The following is a 17,268-nucleotide window of genomic DNA, read 5'->3' as shown; positions in this document are numbered from 1 at the left end:
TCGCAGCTGCTGTGGCTTGATTAGCCCGAATAAAAGATGTGAAAAGAAAGTCTTACTGAGCATGCTCAGTTGGGCAACTGGGCCCCCAACCTCTGACGTCACTGCGGCAGCCTTTCGGCCTTGAAATTTAGTCGGCGTTGGCTTGAGCATTGCGAGTGGTGGACAGGCTGAAGCAGGAGGGAGCTTACACGCGGCGAGCACGCGGAAGGCGGGGCAGAGAGACGTCACCGCTCACTGCTAGACGGGCGTGAGCTACTTGGCACCACTCCATCACCTGCGGCGAGGGTAGCGGTGCGGACGGAAGGGCTGCGTTACACAGGCTAGTCAAAGAGCTGCTTCGCCTATAATAAAACTGAGTGGGTCCCTTAGCCATTAGCCGAGTCAAAGACAAAAACCGTCTTCCTTATTTTTCGGCCTCGATGTATATACCATGTGCTCGATGTATGCGTTTTCTTCTCACTCTATGGATGCTCCAGAAACTTGCTGCTTTACGCAAGGTTTTTCGCAGTCTCAAGGATTGGAAACATCGAAAGCTTTCGGCACTCAACGTGGCTTTGTACTACCTCCACGACTGGCCGGCCTTCAACAAAGCGGAAGTGCCATGTGAAGACGTCATCACGTTGCATCATAGGGGTGTCACACATTTTGGTGATATGTGACGCCCCCACGTGACGATTTCTTGCCTTACTCATGCAGACACCAACGGCCAATTTCGTGTTTGATGAGACATCTCTAGTCTCAACGCACGAAACGCAGCACAGTTGCTTAATGCTTACGCACTATAAAACAGAAACTTCGAAGTTCCTAGCATTACCTTTATTACTCAGTTCCATGCTGATTTTTCAAGTTCCTTCTTATCTCAATTTTATTGTGAACGAAAAAGTGGTCGCTACCATTTTCAGCCATCTGCGAGGCTCAACAAATGCTCCCTCCGCTTACTACACCCAAGGAAAGAATGGATTCGCTATAAGCGATACACTAAGTGACGTACAAAAGGAGAGGTGCTAAAACGAAGGCCCTTTTGAAATCCACCGTCAAGAAAAACATAAAATACAAATCAAATCTGCGAAACGGATAACCGAGTTACCAAATGTCGATATTTTCACGCTGAATTGAGTTCGTCAGCGTTTCGCTGTTTTGCTAATTCTTTTCTAGGAAACAAGCAGCCATTTCAGTGTATTCAACGGGCTTTAACCTTTCCGTTAATGTGTTTGCAAATCGATTAATGGGGCGATGTAACGTGCAGAGCAACAAAGCACGCATCAACGTCGCTTTTGGTCGCGCCGAGAAATACACGACCTCACCATTATGATTAGTGAAAATCGATGCGTCTTTCAAAACACTAAACACTGGAAGTGGCGTACAGAGCAGTTAAGATATTCGCAATTGACAACTTCCTACTCAATCATCTTAAAGCGAGACCTCATGTTCTCTGCACGCAAAAAATAGAACAACCTTACAAAACAGACACGACTGACGCCGAGTAAGGCAATTAACTTTCGCTAGAAAATGAATACAATCACTGAACATGCACAAATTTGAGCGTGGGAGGACGAGATATCAGTCACTAATTATGCTCGTTTTTGAAAGAAGTGTCCTCAATAATAAGCCCCATGGCACTCGCATCTTCATCGAGTTCCCCGTGTGTCTGCTTACAACGTACTCATTTTGCTGCCATTGTTCCTAGTAGCGATCATATTGAACATAAAACAAGAAAAAAAGCTATCATGCTAATATTAAGTCTCAAGATCAAAAAAACATTTTACTCCGATGTGTTTCGCCAACATTGCTCGAGTATTTTGTGAGATTAAAGGGATGCATACTCAAATCAATAACTCTCTGTTTATAAGATCAATGCAGCAAGCGCGTCTTCACTGTATAATATGTTGGGCATGATATAGCAACAGCATTTTCTAATTGTCGCCACTGAAGACCTTAAAAGATGGACATTACATGTAACATAGTCGAGGAAGCCTCTTGGATTTTTTTTCTTCTATCACAAGATGAAGAAACTGCACTGACTCTGCCTGCTGAATGATACACACACGGATATACGTATATGCGTTTGGGAGATAATATACGTTTTCCTACAATATTAGACAGTTTCCTGAGCATTAAGACTCCGCCACTTTTACAGACAGTTAGAAATAAATTATACAATACTTGATTTCACACTTTTTAATTATTTCACAGCACTAAATTTTCATTTCATGAGCACAAATTTCGAAAATAATTTAAGATGTCATCTGAAGAGGTGGACCTTGTTCTGTTACATTTTTGTCATCTGCATTCTCCACAGAGCCATGATTAAAAGCAAATTTTTTCGATGTGGTGGTGACAATTGCAATTAAAAAATGCGCAGTACCACTGAACGTGACCACTGATGAAGTGCTTAGCAGGGACTCGCTTGCTCATCAGCGGTGCTCGCTTTCACAGAAACGTGTGCAATGGCGTTTCAAACGTGCAGCCTACTAGATGTACTCCGCGGGAAAGGTTCATTTGTAATCAAGAGTTGAGCCCTTTCCCCTACCTCTCACCCTCCCTTTCCTTTTCCACCCACTTACGTACGCGCACGTACGCGCACGTACGCGCACGTACTTTTATACGCGCACGTATAAAACGCACGTATAAAAGTACGCGCACGTACTTTTATTCGGTGATTTTAACTTCCCACATATAGAATGGCGCACCAGCAATGTGCATTCATCTACGGGTGTAGGTGAAGCTAATGCGTTTCTTGATATTTGCCTAAACTTCAACATGACCCAACTAGTCACAGAGCCAACACGTGTATCGCAAGATACAGCCAGTGTCCTGGATCTGATACTAACCAACAATCCTGAAAGCCTGTCACGCATTCACTATCTACCCGAAATCAGTGACCATAAGACAATTCACGCCACTTTTTCTTTTCAACCGCTTAAACGAGAAACCTACAAAAAAACGATCCATCTATATGACAGAGGGGATTACGAAACAATAAACGAAGCTCTTAGCGCATTCTTCCACACTTTCCAAGCAACTTTACATCAACACACAGTAGATACGAATTGGACCCGCTTTATCGGTAAACTGACGGAGCTAACCGATAAATTCATACCTAAAGTCAGCTTCACAAGCACCTGCAACAAACCCTGGTTTACTAAAAATCTAAAACGCCTTGAAAATAAAAAGAAACGTTTATTCCGATCTGCCAAACGTGCAGGTCAACCGAGTGTATGGGATAGGTACTATGAGGCTGACCGCAATTATCTTTTAGCCCTGCGCAAAGCAAAAAACTTCTTCTATAACACAGACCTACCCAAGCTACTGCAGACTAATCCCAGACAGTTCTGGAAAACACTTAAGGCTGACAAACCGCGTGACACTGTACTAACCCTTGAATCTGGTGAAGCTATTACTGACGGGGAATGTGCGAATCTATTCAACGCTTCTTTTGCTACAGTTTTTACTGATGAACCAAGCATACACTCCCGCATACCTTCACTTGGCTTTAATTGTAATCATGACATGCCAGCAATCAATTTCTGCGCAAATGGAATATTGTCTATAATAGAAAAAATGAAATTGTCATCCTCTGCGGGCATGGATGGTATCAATTCCAAAATTCTAAAAAACGTTAAAGAGAGTGCTTCGCTTTTTCTTGCTCTAATATTTTCCCAGTCCCTTTCCTCAGGAATCATCCCATGTGACTGGAAGATAGGGAAGGTCGTTCCGGTCTTCAAATCAGGCGATAGAAACTCTCCACTTAACTATCGCCCCATCTCCCTAACAAGCGTCCCCTGCAAGATCATGGAGCATGTCATCTACTCCCACATAATGAATTTTCTCGACAGCAATAATTTTTTTCACCCTTCACAACACGGCTTCCGCAAGGGGTTGTCGTGTGAAACACAGCTGGCAGCCTTCTTGCATGACATTCATACTAACCTCGACGTAAACGTGCAAACTGATGCCGTTTTTCTTGATTATGCTAAAGCATTCGATAAGGTGCCTCATCAACGATTGTTCGCTAAACTTTCCCAACTAAATTTACATCCCACCGTCATAAAATGGATAATAGAGTTCCTTACTAATCGATCACAACGCGTCGCTGTAAATAACCACCTGTCTACTGCCATCCCAGTAACATCAGGTGTCCCTCAAGGCTCCGTCCTTGGCCCGCTACTATTTTTAATCTATATTAACGACTTACCTTTGCATGTAACCAGTAATATACGTATGTTCGCAGATGACTGCGTTGTCTACCGCACAATACTAAACACCTCTGACCAGTTAACCTTAGAGAACGATCTTACTAACGTTTCGAAATGGTGTACCACTTGGTTAATGACACTAAACGTAAATAAATGCAAAACTATGTCATTTACGCGTAGCAATAATCCGCTCATGTTTCCGTACACAATCAACAGCTTACCCCTAGAACTGACTAACTCTTATAAATACCTAGGTGTCACCGTGACTAGCGATCTGATCTGGCGTACGCATGTCCAAAACATCATTTCATCGTCTAACAAAACCTTAGGCTTTTTAAAACGTCACCTCAAAAGTGCTCCAATACAAGTAAGATTACTTGCCTACACATCACTAGTGCGACCGAAATTGGAATACGCATCCGCCATCTGGGACCCGCACCAAGCATACCTCATCTGCGCTCTAGAATCAGTTCAAAACCGTGCAGCTCGCTTCATTCATTCTTCGTATTCATACGACATCAGCGTCACATCACTAAAATTACTATCCAATCTTCCATCGCTCGCTCTTCGTCGGCGCATTTCTTCTCTTTGTCTTTACCATAAATTTTTTCACAGTTCAATCCTGCATCAACCATCTTACATCAAACCCGCAACACGCATATCAGCCAGGACAAGCCACACGCAGCAGGTTTCATTAATGCGCGCTCGAACATCAACATTTCTCGCGTCATTTTTTTCCCGCACAGCAAAAGACTGGAACGACCTCCCTTTTTCCATTGTCGACATAATATGTCCATCTTCTTTTGCACAACATGTCACTGACCATCTTCTAACAAATAACCTTTAAGTGCTTTTTTGAATTACATGTTGGTTACGTGTGTTATTTATTGTACATGCATATTTCCTTGTAATATGAAGAAATGTATATAGTTGAAACCCATGTATTGATTACGTTTGTTAAATATTATTCCCACCCCTTATGTAATACCCCCATTGGGGGTCTTTAAGGAAAATAAACTGACTAAACTGACTGACTGACTGACTTGCTGTTCTATGCTACACCCGACTATAGTACGATTTATTTGTCCCTCGTTTCTTCCTTGTGCCCCTTCCACCCTCCTGTTATACAACACTATACACGGCTGTGCGATGCACTACCCTCCCAGTTTTCCTTTCTTTCCTCCTCACCCTCAGTTATGTTTAATAGCCCTTGTTATATTGTATTACACATGACCAGGCTATGCCTTACCCTCCACATTTTTTTTTTCTTCCTCGTTCCCAGTTCTAATTTCAAATACTTGCTATACTTATCCACAGCTCTGCCTCATGTATTCGTACCTCCCCACCCTGACTAACATTTCCCACCTTTTTCTTTACTACACTATGCATGGCTGTGATATACATGGTTTTCTTGTTGTCTTGATATACATGGATATCTGGCTATGCTATACTTTATCCTCACCCCTCCTCTTTTCCTATCTCCTCATCCTAACTTTCCTTTCCTGAAAGCATCGAGCGAATTTTTTAAAGAAAAATTTCATCATAGTCCGAGAACTTAAACTTACTTTTTGGCCTCTCTGAATGATTGTAACCAGAACGCTCTTCGAAGACTATGTGTGTGCATGTGGTTTTGTATACCACTGCGTGCACATCAATTTTTTTTCTCTCTCCCCGCACCCGCTTTCTTGCCCCTATTCCTCATTCCTAGTACTGCATAGCAAATCGGATGCTCATATCTGGTTAACCTCGTGGCCTTCATCTTTACCTCTCTTTGTCTCTACTTTTGACGCTTGCAGATCGAAGGTGCCGCGCCAATGTTCGCCACGTCCTCGCATGGTGCCCGAAATTTTTACTGCGAATTCAAAGCACTAAAACTACCGTTGTAACAAGCTTCTTCCCTTACACCCAACGCGCTGATTGGAAGGATTTTCTGAGAACGGTACTAATAACCACGCTATGACTCCAAAAAGAATTTATGAAGCAGCTTGGCAGGTCCACCTAATGATGTGAAATACAAAGCTTTAAGAGCAAGCGCAAGAGGCGCGAAGAAGATTTTCGCAGTGTTTGGGCAAGCGTATCGAACTCACCAATAATGGAGCGGAATTTTTCCGAAACACTGGACATGCACGACATATAAACCGAAAAAGCCTGACTTCATTATTACTGAACTTTAAGCCCGCTAAAGGTACGAGCCTCGTCGAAAACAAGGTCTCTCATTTGACACGTTTGAAGTAAGATTACCTGAAAGCTCGGGGCTGTAACAAGGGATTAAAAAAGTGTTTAACTAAGATGTGTTTAACTGGAACTTTGTCTAAAAAATTAGGGCTTAAGGAAGACGTTGAAGGGTAGGAAACCTGGGCAAGTTGGCAAAATGAATGTAGTAAAAGTGCATTACACAAGGGCTGACCGGCTGAAAGACAGCGCTGTGTGCGTTGTCACCACCAGCCCTTGTTCTTTAAACCTCCTTGACCATTGCCTGCTGCGCTGTTCAAGCCACGTGCCCATTAAAGAGCACGTTAAAAAAACCGGCCCTCTCTTTTGTTCAATCAGGTGTAAACTTAAGGGTGAAGCGTCTTAACAGTATGCCCAGCCCGGCGACAAAATCTGTTCCGAAGCTGAAAAAATATTAGCAAGGTGGTAGTTCTTTCGTAAAAGCGCTTTTCGACATTACAAACATTAGTTCCACCTCATGTGAAGTTCCTGAAGTTAGTCTGGGTCCCGGGACACTGTGGCATACGGTTGAATGAAATAGCCGATTCACTATCTCGAGCCACACTTGATGGCCCTGTGATCTCGGTACTACCAGAATCGGAACACATAGTGTCGATCAGATATAGAAAATGGGCTATTTATACGGATATTATGGAAAATATTACTAAATATACGGACTATCAGCACCTAACATACCCCTGGAAACCTCAGTGGAGTCAATCTAAAAAGTTAGAAGTTATTTTAACCAAATTTCGATGTCGTGTCCCTCCATTAAACTTTTACTTGCACAGAGCTGGTCTGGCGATATCCCCCCTGTGTCCATTCTGTGAAGAAACGGAAACAATAGAGCATTACTTTATAACATGTAAAAACTATTCATTAATTAGGAAAAGACTTTTAATTGTTCCGTTTCAAGCAGTAGGTTTAAATTTAACTGCAGATAATGTTCTAAGTTTCGGTGCCTTTAGCTTGGGACATTGCCACAGGAGCGTATTCGATGCTGTATGCAATTTCATTCGAGAATCAAAGCGCATGTCATAATAATGCCTGCTTAAATATATTTCTGACGACACTTGTCTAATTTTGAATGAAATTTGCATATTCATTTGATTGTGACCGGGTGAGATAAGCTCGATTGTATGGTCTACTCAAAATTTCTGTCTTACACTGTAGTATTACCTCACCTTTTCTCTTCTTGATTCAATCTTCAATTATTTGTTTAGTTTAATATTCCTTTTTAGTTAATTATTATTTTCTATTACATCATTAGTTTTTTCATTAAGGATAAACCTTTTAATATATCTCATATAGGATACTTCTAGATTTCATGGCCAATCCCCCATAGTGGGTATGTGCCAGTGCGAAGGGGCAACAACAACAACAACATCGACTCATCACGATGATAAATCCTGATTGCACTACTCCGCGCCACGAAAAAATCACAGCATACCCACGGAGGGAATGATGATGAGTGGGGCGAAGCGTCCATCAGTCCGTCCGCGCTTCCGCTAGTGCGTTCGTTTCTGCTTCCGTTTATTCTCGCTTTCGTCCATCCGTGCATCAATCTGTCCATCCTTTCGTCCATGCATCCGTCCATCTGCCCGTGAGTCCATCCGTGCGTCCGTCTGTACGTCCGTCCATCCATCCGTGCGTCAGTCTCTGCGTTCATTCGTCCGTCCCTGCGTCTGCCCTGCGTCCGTCCGTGTGTCCGTGCGTCAAACAGACGATGGACGCACGCGGCCCGTGGATATGCTGTGAGGCGGTTACTACAAACATGCATACATACAGGCGACGAACGACCCGCGCCTTAAGGAGCTTCGTCCCTAAACACTTAAAAAAGCTCTTCTGTTAAAATCATCCAAAGCAGAAGCATTGCACATCACCTATCGCCATATTCCATGCCAGCGTATTTCTTCCAACAGGCTGTGCGCGTAACAACGCAGAGGACAAAAGGGGAGTGTAGACAAACGAGACAAAGTAAGAAGCGGTTGTTTCTTTCTTACTCCATCCCGTTTATTTGCGCTGCCATGTTGCCCTGTTGAAAACCCTAAAAACACCCACTCTCGGCGCAATTCGCATGTTTTGACGTGTGGTGCGATTGTGCTCTTTTGTCATTCGATATTAACATGCATCAAGGAGAACAGTCCGACTACATGACTTTCATATATTATTTCTTTACGCAGTTTCGACCAATGGCGGGACTCTGTGGTAAAACACATGCTCACCACGCAGAAGGTCTGGGTTCGATCGTCACTCTCTATTACTATCACGTTTAAACCAAGCACAACTGTGAAACAGTATAGACGTCCCACAAAACAGCAATTAGGCTCATAAAGCTCAGCAATGCAAAAACCTTGAAACGTGGATCACAACAACATACCGCGTTAATTATCAAACATGAACAACGTTAGCTATGTATCGAATAGTCTCAATATACCACTGAACGGAATATCACTCATATGTGCTAACCTGGGTGACAGATTGTCAAGTAACCTTTTACACAGAAACTTACTACTTGCTTTCTCGTAGCTTACGGTTTAACGCAAGACCTTTTTGAACAAAACATATGTTATCGTTGCAGTAAGAGTTCAACCAAGGTCAAAAAAGAAAAAATAGGATCGCAGTGGAAGTGGTCCATCCGTTAAACTCAGCACAATTTAAACTTTTCATCAAATCAGAGTTCTCTCCACGCCTCGCGCGTTAGCGGGTCTAGTCTGAGGCATGTAGACCCAATCCTTGAAATTGCGGCCGCGCGAGAAATTGGATTCGCAAGGACATATCAATCGGCTCGGTCAACATGCCGTACTTACTGTACCAACTGTAGTGGGATTTTAAAAATAGAAGTAAACGCAATAAAAAGGTTTGCTTTCCAGAGTACACACACTTTTCTGATGAAGTCTGCGCCTGTTTTTTTTCTTAAGTTTTCGGTATTTTATCATGAAACGTGCGCTTTCGAGGGGGGGGAGTCAAATTTTTTAGTATTTAAAATGGCCCTTTATTGCTTGGATTCGGGTGTATTCATATGATGAATATTCAGATCATAGAAAAATAAATGTAATAAAATGGGACAAAAACAAAACATAAAATCTAAACTTTCAACCGTGACATTATACGAGGTGTTCACTTTGAAAGTTTATGACCAAGAACTATAAAATAATGTGACATTAATTAAAACAAAGTGTAGCTTACATGGGCGCACTCACTGACCTTATATAGGCGCACTGATCACCATGACAGCTGAAAGTCCATTGCATCTTCTTGATTCGCAGATGACACTAGCACCTTCGAATAAAGCTATAATTCCTCATAAACTGCAATCGAATTGTGTACACAATATAGCCATAAAAAAAAACTACTTTACACAGGAAATTTAGCCCCCTCCCTTTCACTGCCGGTGGACCAACCGTGCAAAAAAAAAAGCGGTGCACGGGAGTAAGCTTTCTTTTTTTTTTTGCCTCAACTTTGCGTTCGTACTAAAACGCAATAACGTGAAGCCATTCAAATCATAAATAAGTTTGCGCGAGTGGGGACATTTTTGTGCGTCAGCACCGTAGGACGTAGCCAAGTTGCAAACAGCTACAAAGCGCGCTCAGCCAACGCCACCTAGACTACTCAGTAGTCTATAGGTGGCGTTGGCTCAGCTGGGCCCGTCAACTGCCAGGCTCTTTCTTTTTAAAGGTCCACTCAGTGGCTCACCATCGCGCATTCACAGACGAGGGAGTGATTTTCTCTCGCCTTCGTTACTCATTTTACAGGTGATATTTCTTACTCGCCACTGATTACAAACACATGTTCAATGTCAGCACTGTGGGCTTATCAGATTTTGCGCTTCGGCTACATGTTGTTCTCTTCGCTCGCTCAGTCGGAAACATAGAATGTAGTGAAATCGGTGATCGTCGATTTTTCTGTCACACGATTCAGCCACCAGACCAAAATTAAAGTCCTCGTTGAACGCTCACCAATATTCAACTGGGGGCTGCGTTCATACTTGTGAACATTGTTCATTAAAAGGACGTAATACGCATATCTGTGGCACAACATGAATCCGTAAGTATGGGTGGTGTGCTCTTTTACTACATATATACGAAATTCTAAAAAGCCTAATGTTTCTCGCGCCGCGTTGAAAATGCGAAGCTAGGCATGAAAAAGCGCTCTGCCGAGATATCGTGCCCCCACCCGTCAGTGGTCCTGGGTTGTGCACAAGCCCATGTTTCCCGATGGCACTGCCAGATGGCGTCCTTATCTCACGCAGTGCCGCCTCTATTTCATCAGTGCTTTTTTTAGTTTTTTTTTTGGCAATGGTAGCATTTTTATCACAGCTCTGATTTCGCGCGGTATTTTGAGCCTCAGTGTGGGTCCAGTTAGTGGTTTTAAGTTTAGGAGCTTCAAGACGTCATGTCCTTGTCGAGTACAAGATAGTCTCCACCATTGTGATGCTCGTTGTGCTTCAAATATTTCGTTTACGGTGTTATGTACACCCAGTTCCAAGAATTCACGTGGACGCAAGTTCCAAGTGGACGCCAGTCACGTCGGCGCCATGAAATATGTTATTGCGGCAGTTGATGGCTATGGACGCACATTGCGCACAGAAACCATTTAGGCCAGCTCCACAACCGAGGCAGAAAAAACTGTGATTGCTATTGGAACTACCATTGAGGGCACAAATTTTATTATGTCGGATGCGATATCGGCTATCAAGGCATATGCTGCAGGTTATACAAATAGAACGACACTGCGAAAATTAGAATGACCTCAACAAGAAGTCAGGCTCATTTGGCTTCCGGGCCACTGTGGGAATCCGGAAAGTGAGGCTGCTCACCAGACAGCCAGAGGAACTTAAACCAGGCAGTGGTGCAGTCCCAGGAACCAAATCCGAATGACCTGGCGCTCAGCTACGAAGACCGCCTCAGCTAGCACCAAGAACAAAGGAGGCTTTGTCCACCTCCAGATGAAGCATTAACCCGGGCCCAAGCTACTGCACTGCGAAGGGCTCAGACTCATTGTATACTCAGTCTGAGGAGGCTGGCTGCGATAGGGAAATGTGACAAGTTACACAAGAGTATTAATTGTGGCCTAGCACAGGCAGGACAAGACCACGTATTATGAGGTTGCCTCAACAACCTTCCACCCGAGGAGCTCCTGCAGCCATCTCCCTCACCATAAGCCTGGGAGAGGTCCTTAAGGATCTAGAATTTGCGTATACAGGCCAAGCTGGTGGACTAGTCTGCTAGTGTTGCAGCCCCCGTCTAACATGGTTTCCCCCATTTCCCCTCCCCTTTCTGAATGATAAAGTTTATTCCTCCTCTATTTCTTCAGCGCCAGCCAGATGCGACTGATTTACCATAAAGGAGGCGTTGTCTGTCTGAGGCAAGACAAAACATAGATGGCCCTTTGACCGGCAGAAAATCTTTCAACTACATTTGCAGGAAAGCATGTGGATACGCAGCCAATTTTTCGCCATGCAGTCTCGTGCCCGTTCTGCCTTGTGTCGCATGGCTATCATGCACGATCAACTGATTTCACTTCATCTTCTGCGTTTGCGACTGCACAAGCGAAGATAGCAATGTTCAGTCGAGAAGCACGAAGTCCTGAATGGCTCAATAATTAGTGATGAAAATCCACGCGTTTTCTTAAGGCATAAATGGCGAGGGAGGGCGAGGAAGAAACTACTCTCTTAGCTTCGAACTCGGTATGGCTGAGGGGCCCTTTAAGACGGAATAGCGCGGCAGACGATGGGGCCGTCTGAGCGACGAGATTTGTGGGCATGCGCTTACCTCCGCCCGGTTGGCAACTAGGCTTCTTCGTACGTCGCAGACGCTCAGTAAATTCGCCGCTCTCGCACGTCCGTGAAAGATTTGGGTGGCTGTTCTGCTGTTCCGTTTTGCTTGACGTCGTCGGATTTCCGTCAACGCCATCCAGAGAACGGACGAGCAGCGCCTTCGGAAGTGCCCAATAGCACACCCTTCCTGTTCCCCGAGAATCCTATTTCTTTCGTTGGAAAACGAATAACATTGCCTGCCCTGAGACAATCTATAGTCTGATGACTGACAGGACTCAATAAGCGCGCAGAAAGCGGGGATGAAAGTTGCGCGAGGATCTTCTGTTGGCTCTGCTTTGCATTGCTTATCGTGCAGTGTACTGAAAAGTTCGCGGCAGCAAATAGTAAGGCGTTTAAAAATACCGAATCTCCAGCAGATAAAAAAAACGCGTGAAAAAATTACCAGATGGTGTTATATAATCCCTCATATGCTATCACTTATGCGAAAACTGTCATTTCTAGCGGTTAGTACAAGCACGCCACTGCCTAACTTATAAATGGGTAGGTTTCTTCTATTCCGTTTAAATGGAACTGCTGCAGTACTCTTGCTTCAAAGGGAAGGGTTTTTTTTTTCACCTACAAATAAGCTCTTTAACCTAAAATGACGCAAGTGTGGTCACTATACTTGTCATTCTTATCTCGTAAGTTTTTCTGACTTCGTGAAGTCATGTGATAGGCGGGCAATTAATTCAAAACGCAGACCAACGATGTCTAAAAAACGGCGAAGGAAACATACACTGCAAAAAAATTACCCTCGAAAATATAGAATGCAGCGAAGCCGTCCAATATTATAAGTCATTTGTTAAGACATTCCATCTACCTTTAAGAATGGTTGAGTCGATACAACGCATCTTCGGTGATACGTGTTATGTGGGGTTTTGTTACTCACTACGCATAGCTTAAGTCAGCCTCTCCGCAGTGCCTTGTTGTTCATTATAAGCGTATTATTCCATCTGCGGCTGATTGCCTTAGGAGAGCTCATAAGTTATATACAGTTCTTAAGGCTTAGCTGTGGAAGGAAAGTTGAAGACATGCCGAACCAATGACAGGCCGGAAAGAAAGAAATCACCCTAATCAGATTGAAACTATGCTTGTTAAATCTCACTCAATGCCGCCATGGCATACCCAAAGTGAAGATAAAAATATCAACAGTTAACAACCAACATGTGCCCGTGTTTGTAGCGATAAGGCTGTATAGTTGATGGTTGAATCCTGGCTGTGGGGACCATGTTTTTATAGGCAAGAAGTGTAAATGCATAAGCGTACCTTGTGTTTTGCCGCATGTTAAAAAAACTTGTCGCTCAAGTTAATCTGAAGTCCCCCTCAACAGCGTATTTTGCAATCCACAAGTGGTATTCGCCCGTCAAACCACACGTTATTTTTATTTTAATATCAATAACAATAAATAGGAGACTAATCATGTGAAGTGTTGTATATAGCATGAATAACATTGAAAAAGGGGCTCAGTATTTCTGAAAATAAAGTGAGCTAACGCCACAATCGCAATGCAGCTTTGAAAATAAGGAATCGGTCACAGAGTCTGTTTGTGTAACTGTTCGCTATTTATGCCTTGGTTATGGTTGTATAATTTGTGTTGTATAACCGTGTGTGCACATCAATGTAATTGTTGAAAATGGTGGTTTTACTGATACGTCCCGACTCTTACGCTAAGTTTTATTTTGTATCAGCTGCGGCTTTGTGATGCTTAGAAATTCGGATCGTATGTTCTCTAAGTTGGATATACCTGAGAGCTAAGGAGGAGACCATGCCCTGTTTGTGTGCCAAAATCTTGCATTGTACCAATTAAAAAAAAGCACATTGCCCTATATATGCTTTGCTAAGCCAATTTTATGGGTTTCAATATTACTGATACGTTCCTAAACATATCTCTGATGACGCATTCTCGGGAGGCAATATGTCTTCGATAGTTCAGCTGCCAATAGGAGCGGAAAATAATTTCAATTATCTCAGACAGTACAAGGCGCGTCAGTCCACAGTAAACAAAAATATTGCTCTAAATAGCGCAAGAAGCTATAGTGATTGCAAGACAAATCCTGATGCTAAACCAAAATCGATATATCACCCACAGTATAAGCAAAAATAAAATAATCCGCATTCACTTTTCAGGACGAGAAAGAGGAAAAGAAAAGTGAGGGCAATTTTTGGCGTTTGTGAAACCAGATAACTCAGTGAACGCAGAACACACGTACGTAGGCCTAAAAATATTCATATCTTTTTGCTTTTAAATCAGCCATAGCGCATAGCAAAGAGAAACGGAATCGTATCGTTAATGCCATCTGGAGAAAAAAAATCTCTGAAGACAAGGGTATTGCCAAAATTGAATTTTCTAGCAGTACCGCTACGGATCTTCGTATTGAGACACGCACTGCCGTACTTGTCGAACCCGTACACACGTGTACTGAACCACTCGACCTTAAAGCCCTGCTTCCGAAGAGAATAAGTTTTTTTTTTCTACAGTTATAACCGAGCAGTCCATGTCTTCACGACCATTGAGCAAGTATGGTCTCATCTAGTGATAAAAAAGCCGAGCCCACTTATTTGACCACCTGAATATTTATCCAATATTTCAGTTGCCTGGCATGTTGCCTTTTTATTTTCATTAGAACGCGAGAATGGTTGCCTTGTCATTCGGTATCTCAGATCATTAAAGCTTTTGTTTTGTTTAATATCGCATCAGTACCATAAAAATGACGCCTTTAGGAATACATGGCTGAAATCATGGTGTTCCGTGCAAGCGTTTGGTGAAAATGTATTTCACCAAACACCGTGTTAAGCCCAATCCCGCTAACGGTATATATACGTGTATATATAAGCACACGTACGAATTGAAAACAAAACATGATTAAAGTATTTAGTTGTTGGAAGTGTCACAAGTGATTTCTGAGAACACTGTGCGCAAGCAGCTTTTTTTCAGGTGTGAAAAACATACCGCTGCTCCATAGGGATACAGCCGTCGTATACTCATGCAACGTATTCCTTCTTTAGCTCACGAGTATCGAATGCAATCACTGGAAACATCTTGCGACTCCTCAAGGACACTGTGCGCTGAACACGTCAACGAACGCATCCCAACAAAACCACATTGTAGTTAAAGATTACTGTAAATAAAGAGGTGTATGAAGAGAACACTTATACATTATGCATAAGCGTGCACAAGACGCTAGCAAGTAAGCAATCAAAGTTTGATGCAGTCGTTAGGAGGTACACACATGATAGTGCATAATATATACATATATATATATATATATATATATATATATATATATATATATATATATATATATATATATATATATATATATATATATATATATATATATATATATATATATATATATATATCAACGAAGTTAGTTATAGCTCTGGCTCCACATCGTATCTTTTGGGTGAAGATTAGCGTTGAATATACAACCAACACCAAAGTCCAAAGCGGGCGCCAATCTAAACATGCTGATAGTGCACTTTCATATGTGTGGACATTTCAATTGTGTGAATGCGTATGTTTTGTAAACTTATGCGCTGAGCGTCCACTGAAACTGAGTGCGTGAGCCTTCTACTATGTGCGCTTGTATAGTGTACTATTCGTACTCTACTTGGAGACAACTATTATTCAAGAGAACAAAAGTAGCCGGTGCCCCGAATCGGCACCAACCTCTTTACATACATTTACTAAATGAAAAATTACTACGAAGGATGAAGGACTGCTGTCCTACTGACAATCTGCTTTGCTGTTGTCTACAACAGCGCTTTAATCGAGCGTAAAATTGTAAGCATAATTGGTAAATCAAATAGCGACAAAGTGAACAGCTTAACTTTTATTTTTTTCCTCACCACCATAGAGTAAAAATGTTTTCACTGTATACTACCCATAAAACCCTGACGCACTAAAATAATATTGACCATGTCTTTCCCACATTTGTGTGCAGTCCTCAATTTTACGTCACAACACGTGGGCTAGAGTAAAAATTTCCATCGAGGCGCGGTAGGTATCGAGAGAGAGTAGCACTCACCTGGGCCGGTTGACATGCGAGTAGTACTTGTCGAGATGCTCGAGCAGGCGTAGCGCTTCCACCACGCTGCCGCCCACTTCCTCGGGGTCCGCCCGAGCGAGCACGGCCGTCATCTGCAGCACCAGCAGGGCGACTAGCAATGCCAGGGACATGGTGACCGCCATGCGGCTCCTGCCGGCAGCTCCCATCAGTGCAGCGGTAGCGGAAGTAGAGGACAGCAAGGGGCAACTTTCTCGCACTTCCTCAGACTTCTCCCCCCGTGTTTATGTACTTTTTGCTCGAGAACCAGATAGAGTACTTTGTCTTCAAGACGCCTATTTAGATCAGGATACCTTTTTTCTTTATCTGTAACCTACTATTTATGCGAGTTTTCGAAGTTTTCTTTTACTTTTGCAGTTATTTCTCGGAGGATCCGCACCAACCCTTCCCCGCGATCGCGCGATCTCACAGCGCGTCTCGGCGTTCCGTACGTTCACGTATGTACAACGTGCGCGCAAGCTTCTTACTTTGGCCACGGGAAAGCGCTTCCCACAAACACCCGGTTTTATAAGGCGCGCGCACCCGCGTGCTCCCGGTCACGTGATCGAAGGATAGAGTCCGGGAGCCAATAGGAGCGGCGCCGCCCACGAAGGAAATGAATAAAAAAGGGAGGACGATCATCAACGAAGGGAGGTAGATCGGAAAGAGAAGCGTGGACATACGCAAGAAGGAAAAAAAAGGGAAGAACAGAGGACGGGCCACGCGGCGGGCGCATTCGCCGGGATGTTCGAACGTGCGGTGCGCGCGCTAGGGATAGCGGGATTTCCCGCGGAAGGTATACGTCGCGCCAGTTTCGGTCTCCGCCGGACCCCGCGGTGCAGCGCCGGCGTCGCTTCTGGCGCGGAGCGCTGCGGGAGCGATGAGAGGGAATAGGGTGTCGACGCAGACAAATGGCCTCGCCCCGCGTCCAATCGCGTCTCCACGCGTGCAACAGATAGGTCGTGCCGCTTCCAGCAACTGCGGGAACCAATAT

The 17,268-nt window shown here is 43.5% G+C and overlaps 1 protein-coding gene across 1 annotated transcript in view; it reads right to left on the bottom strand.

Moving 5' to 3' along the window:
- Nucleotides 1-16,761, bottom strand: part of LOC142814248 (uncharacterized) — an 84,543-nt gene extending 67,782 nt beyond the window's left edge. Inside the window, exon 1 of the mRNA XM_075892633.1 lies at nucleotides 16,257-16,761. Coding sequence (XP_075748748.1) covers nucleotides 16,257-16,444 — 188 coding nt within the window. The 5' untranslated portion in view covers nucleotides 16,445-16,761. The remainder of the gene's footprint in view (nucleotides 1-16,256) is intronic.
- Between the last annotated feature and the right edge of the window lie 507 nt (nucleotides 16,762-17,268).

The sequence above is a fragment of the Rhipicephalus microplus genome, chromosome 4 (assembly GCF_043290135.1).
Source record: "Rhipicephalus microplus isolate Deutch F79 chromosome 4, USDA_Rmic, whole genome shotgun sequence".
NCBI classification, from domain to species: domain Eukaryota; kingdom Metazoa; phylum Arthropoda; class Arachnida; order Ixodida; family Ixodidae; genus Rhipicephalus; species Rhipicephalus microplus.
Note: the sequence above shows the minus strand (reverse complement) of the source record. Positions and strands in the feature narration are given on the sequence as shown.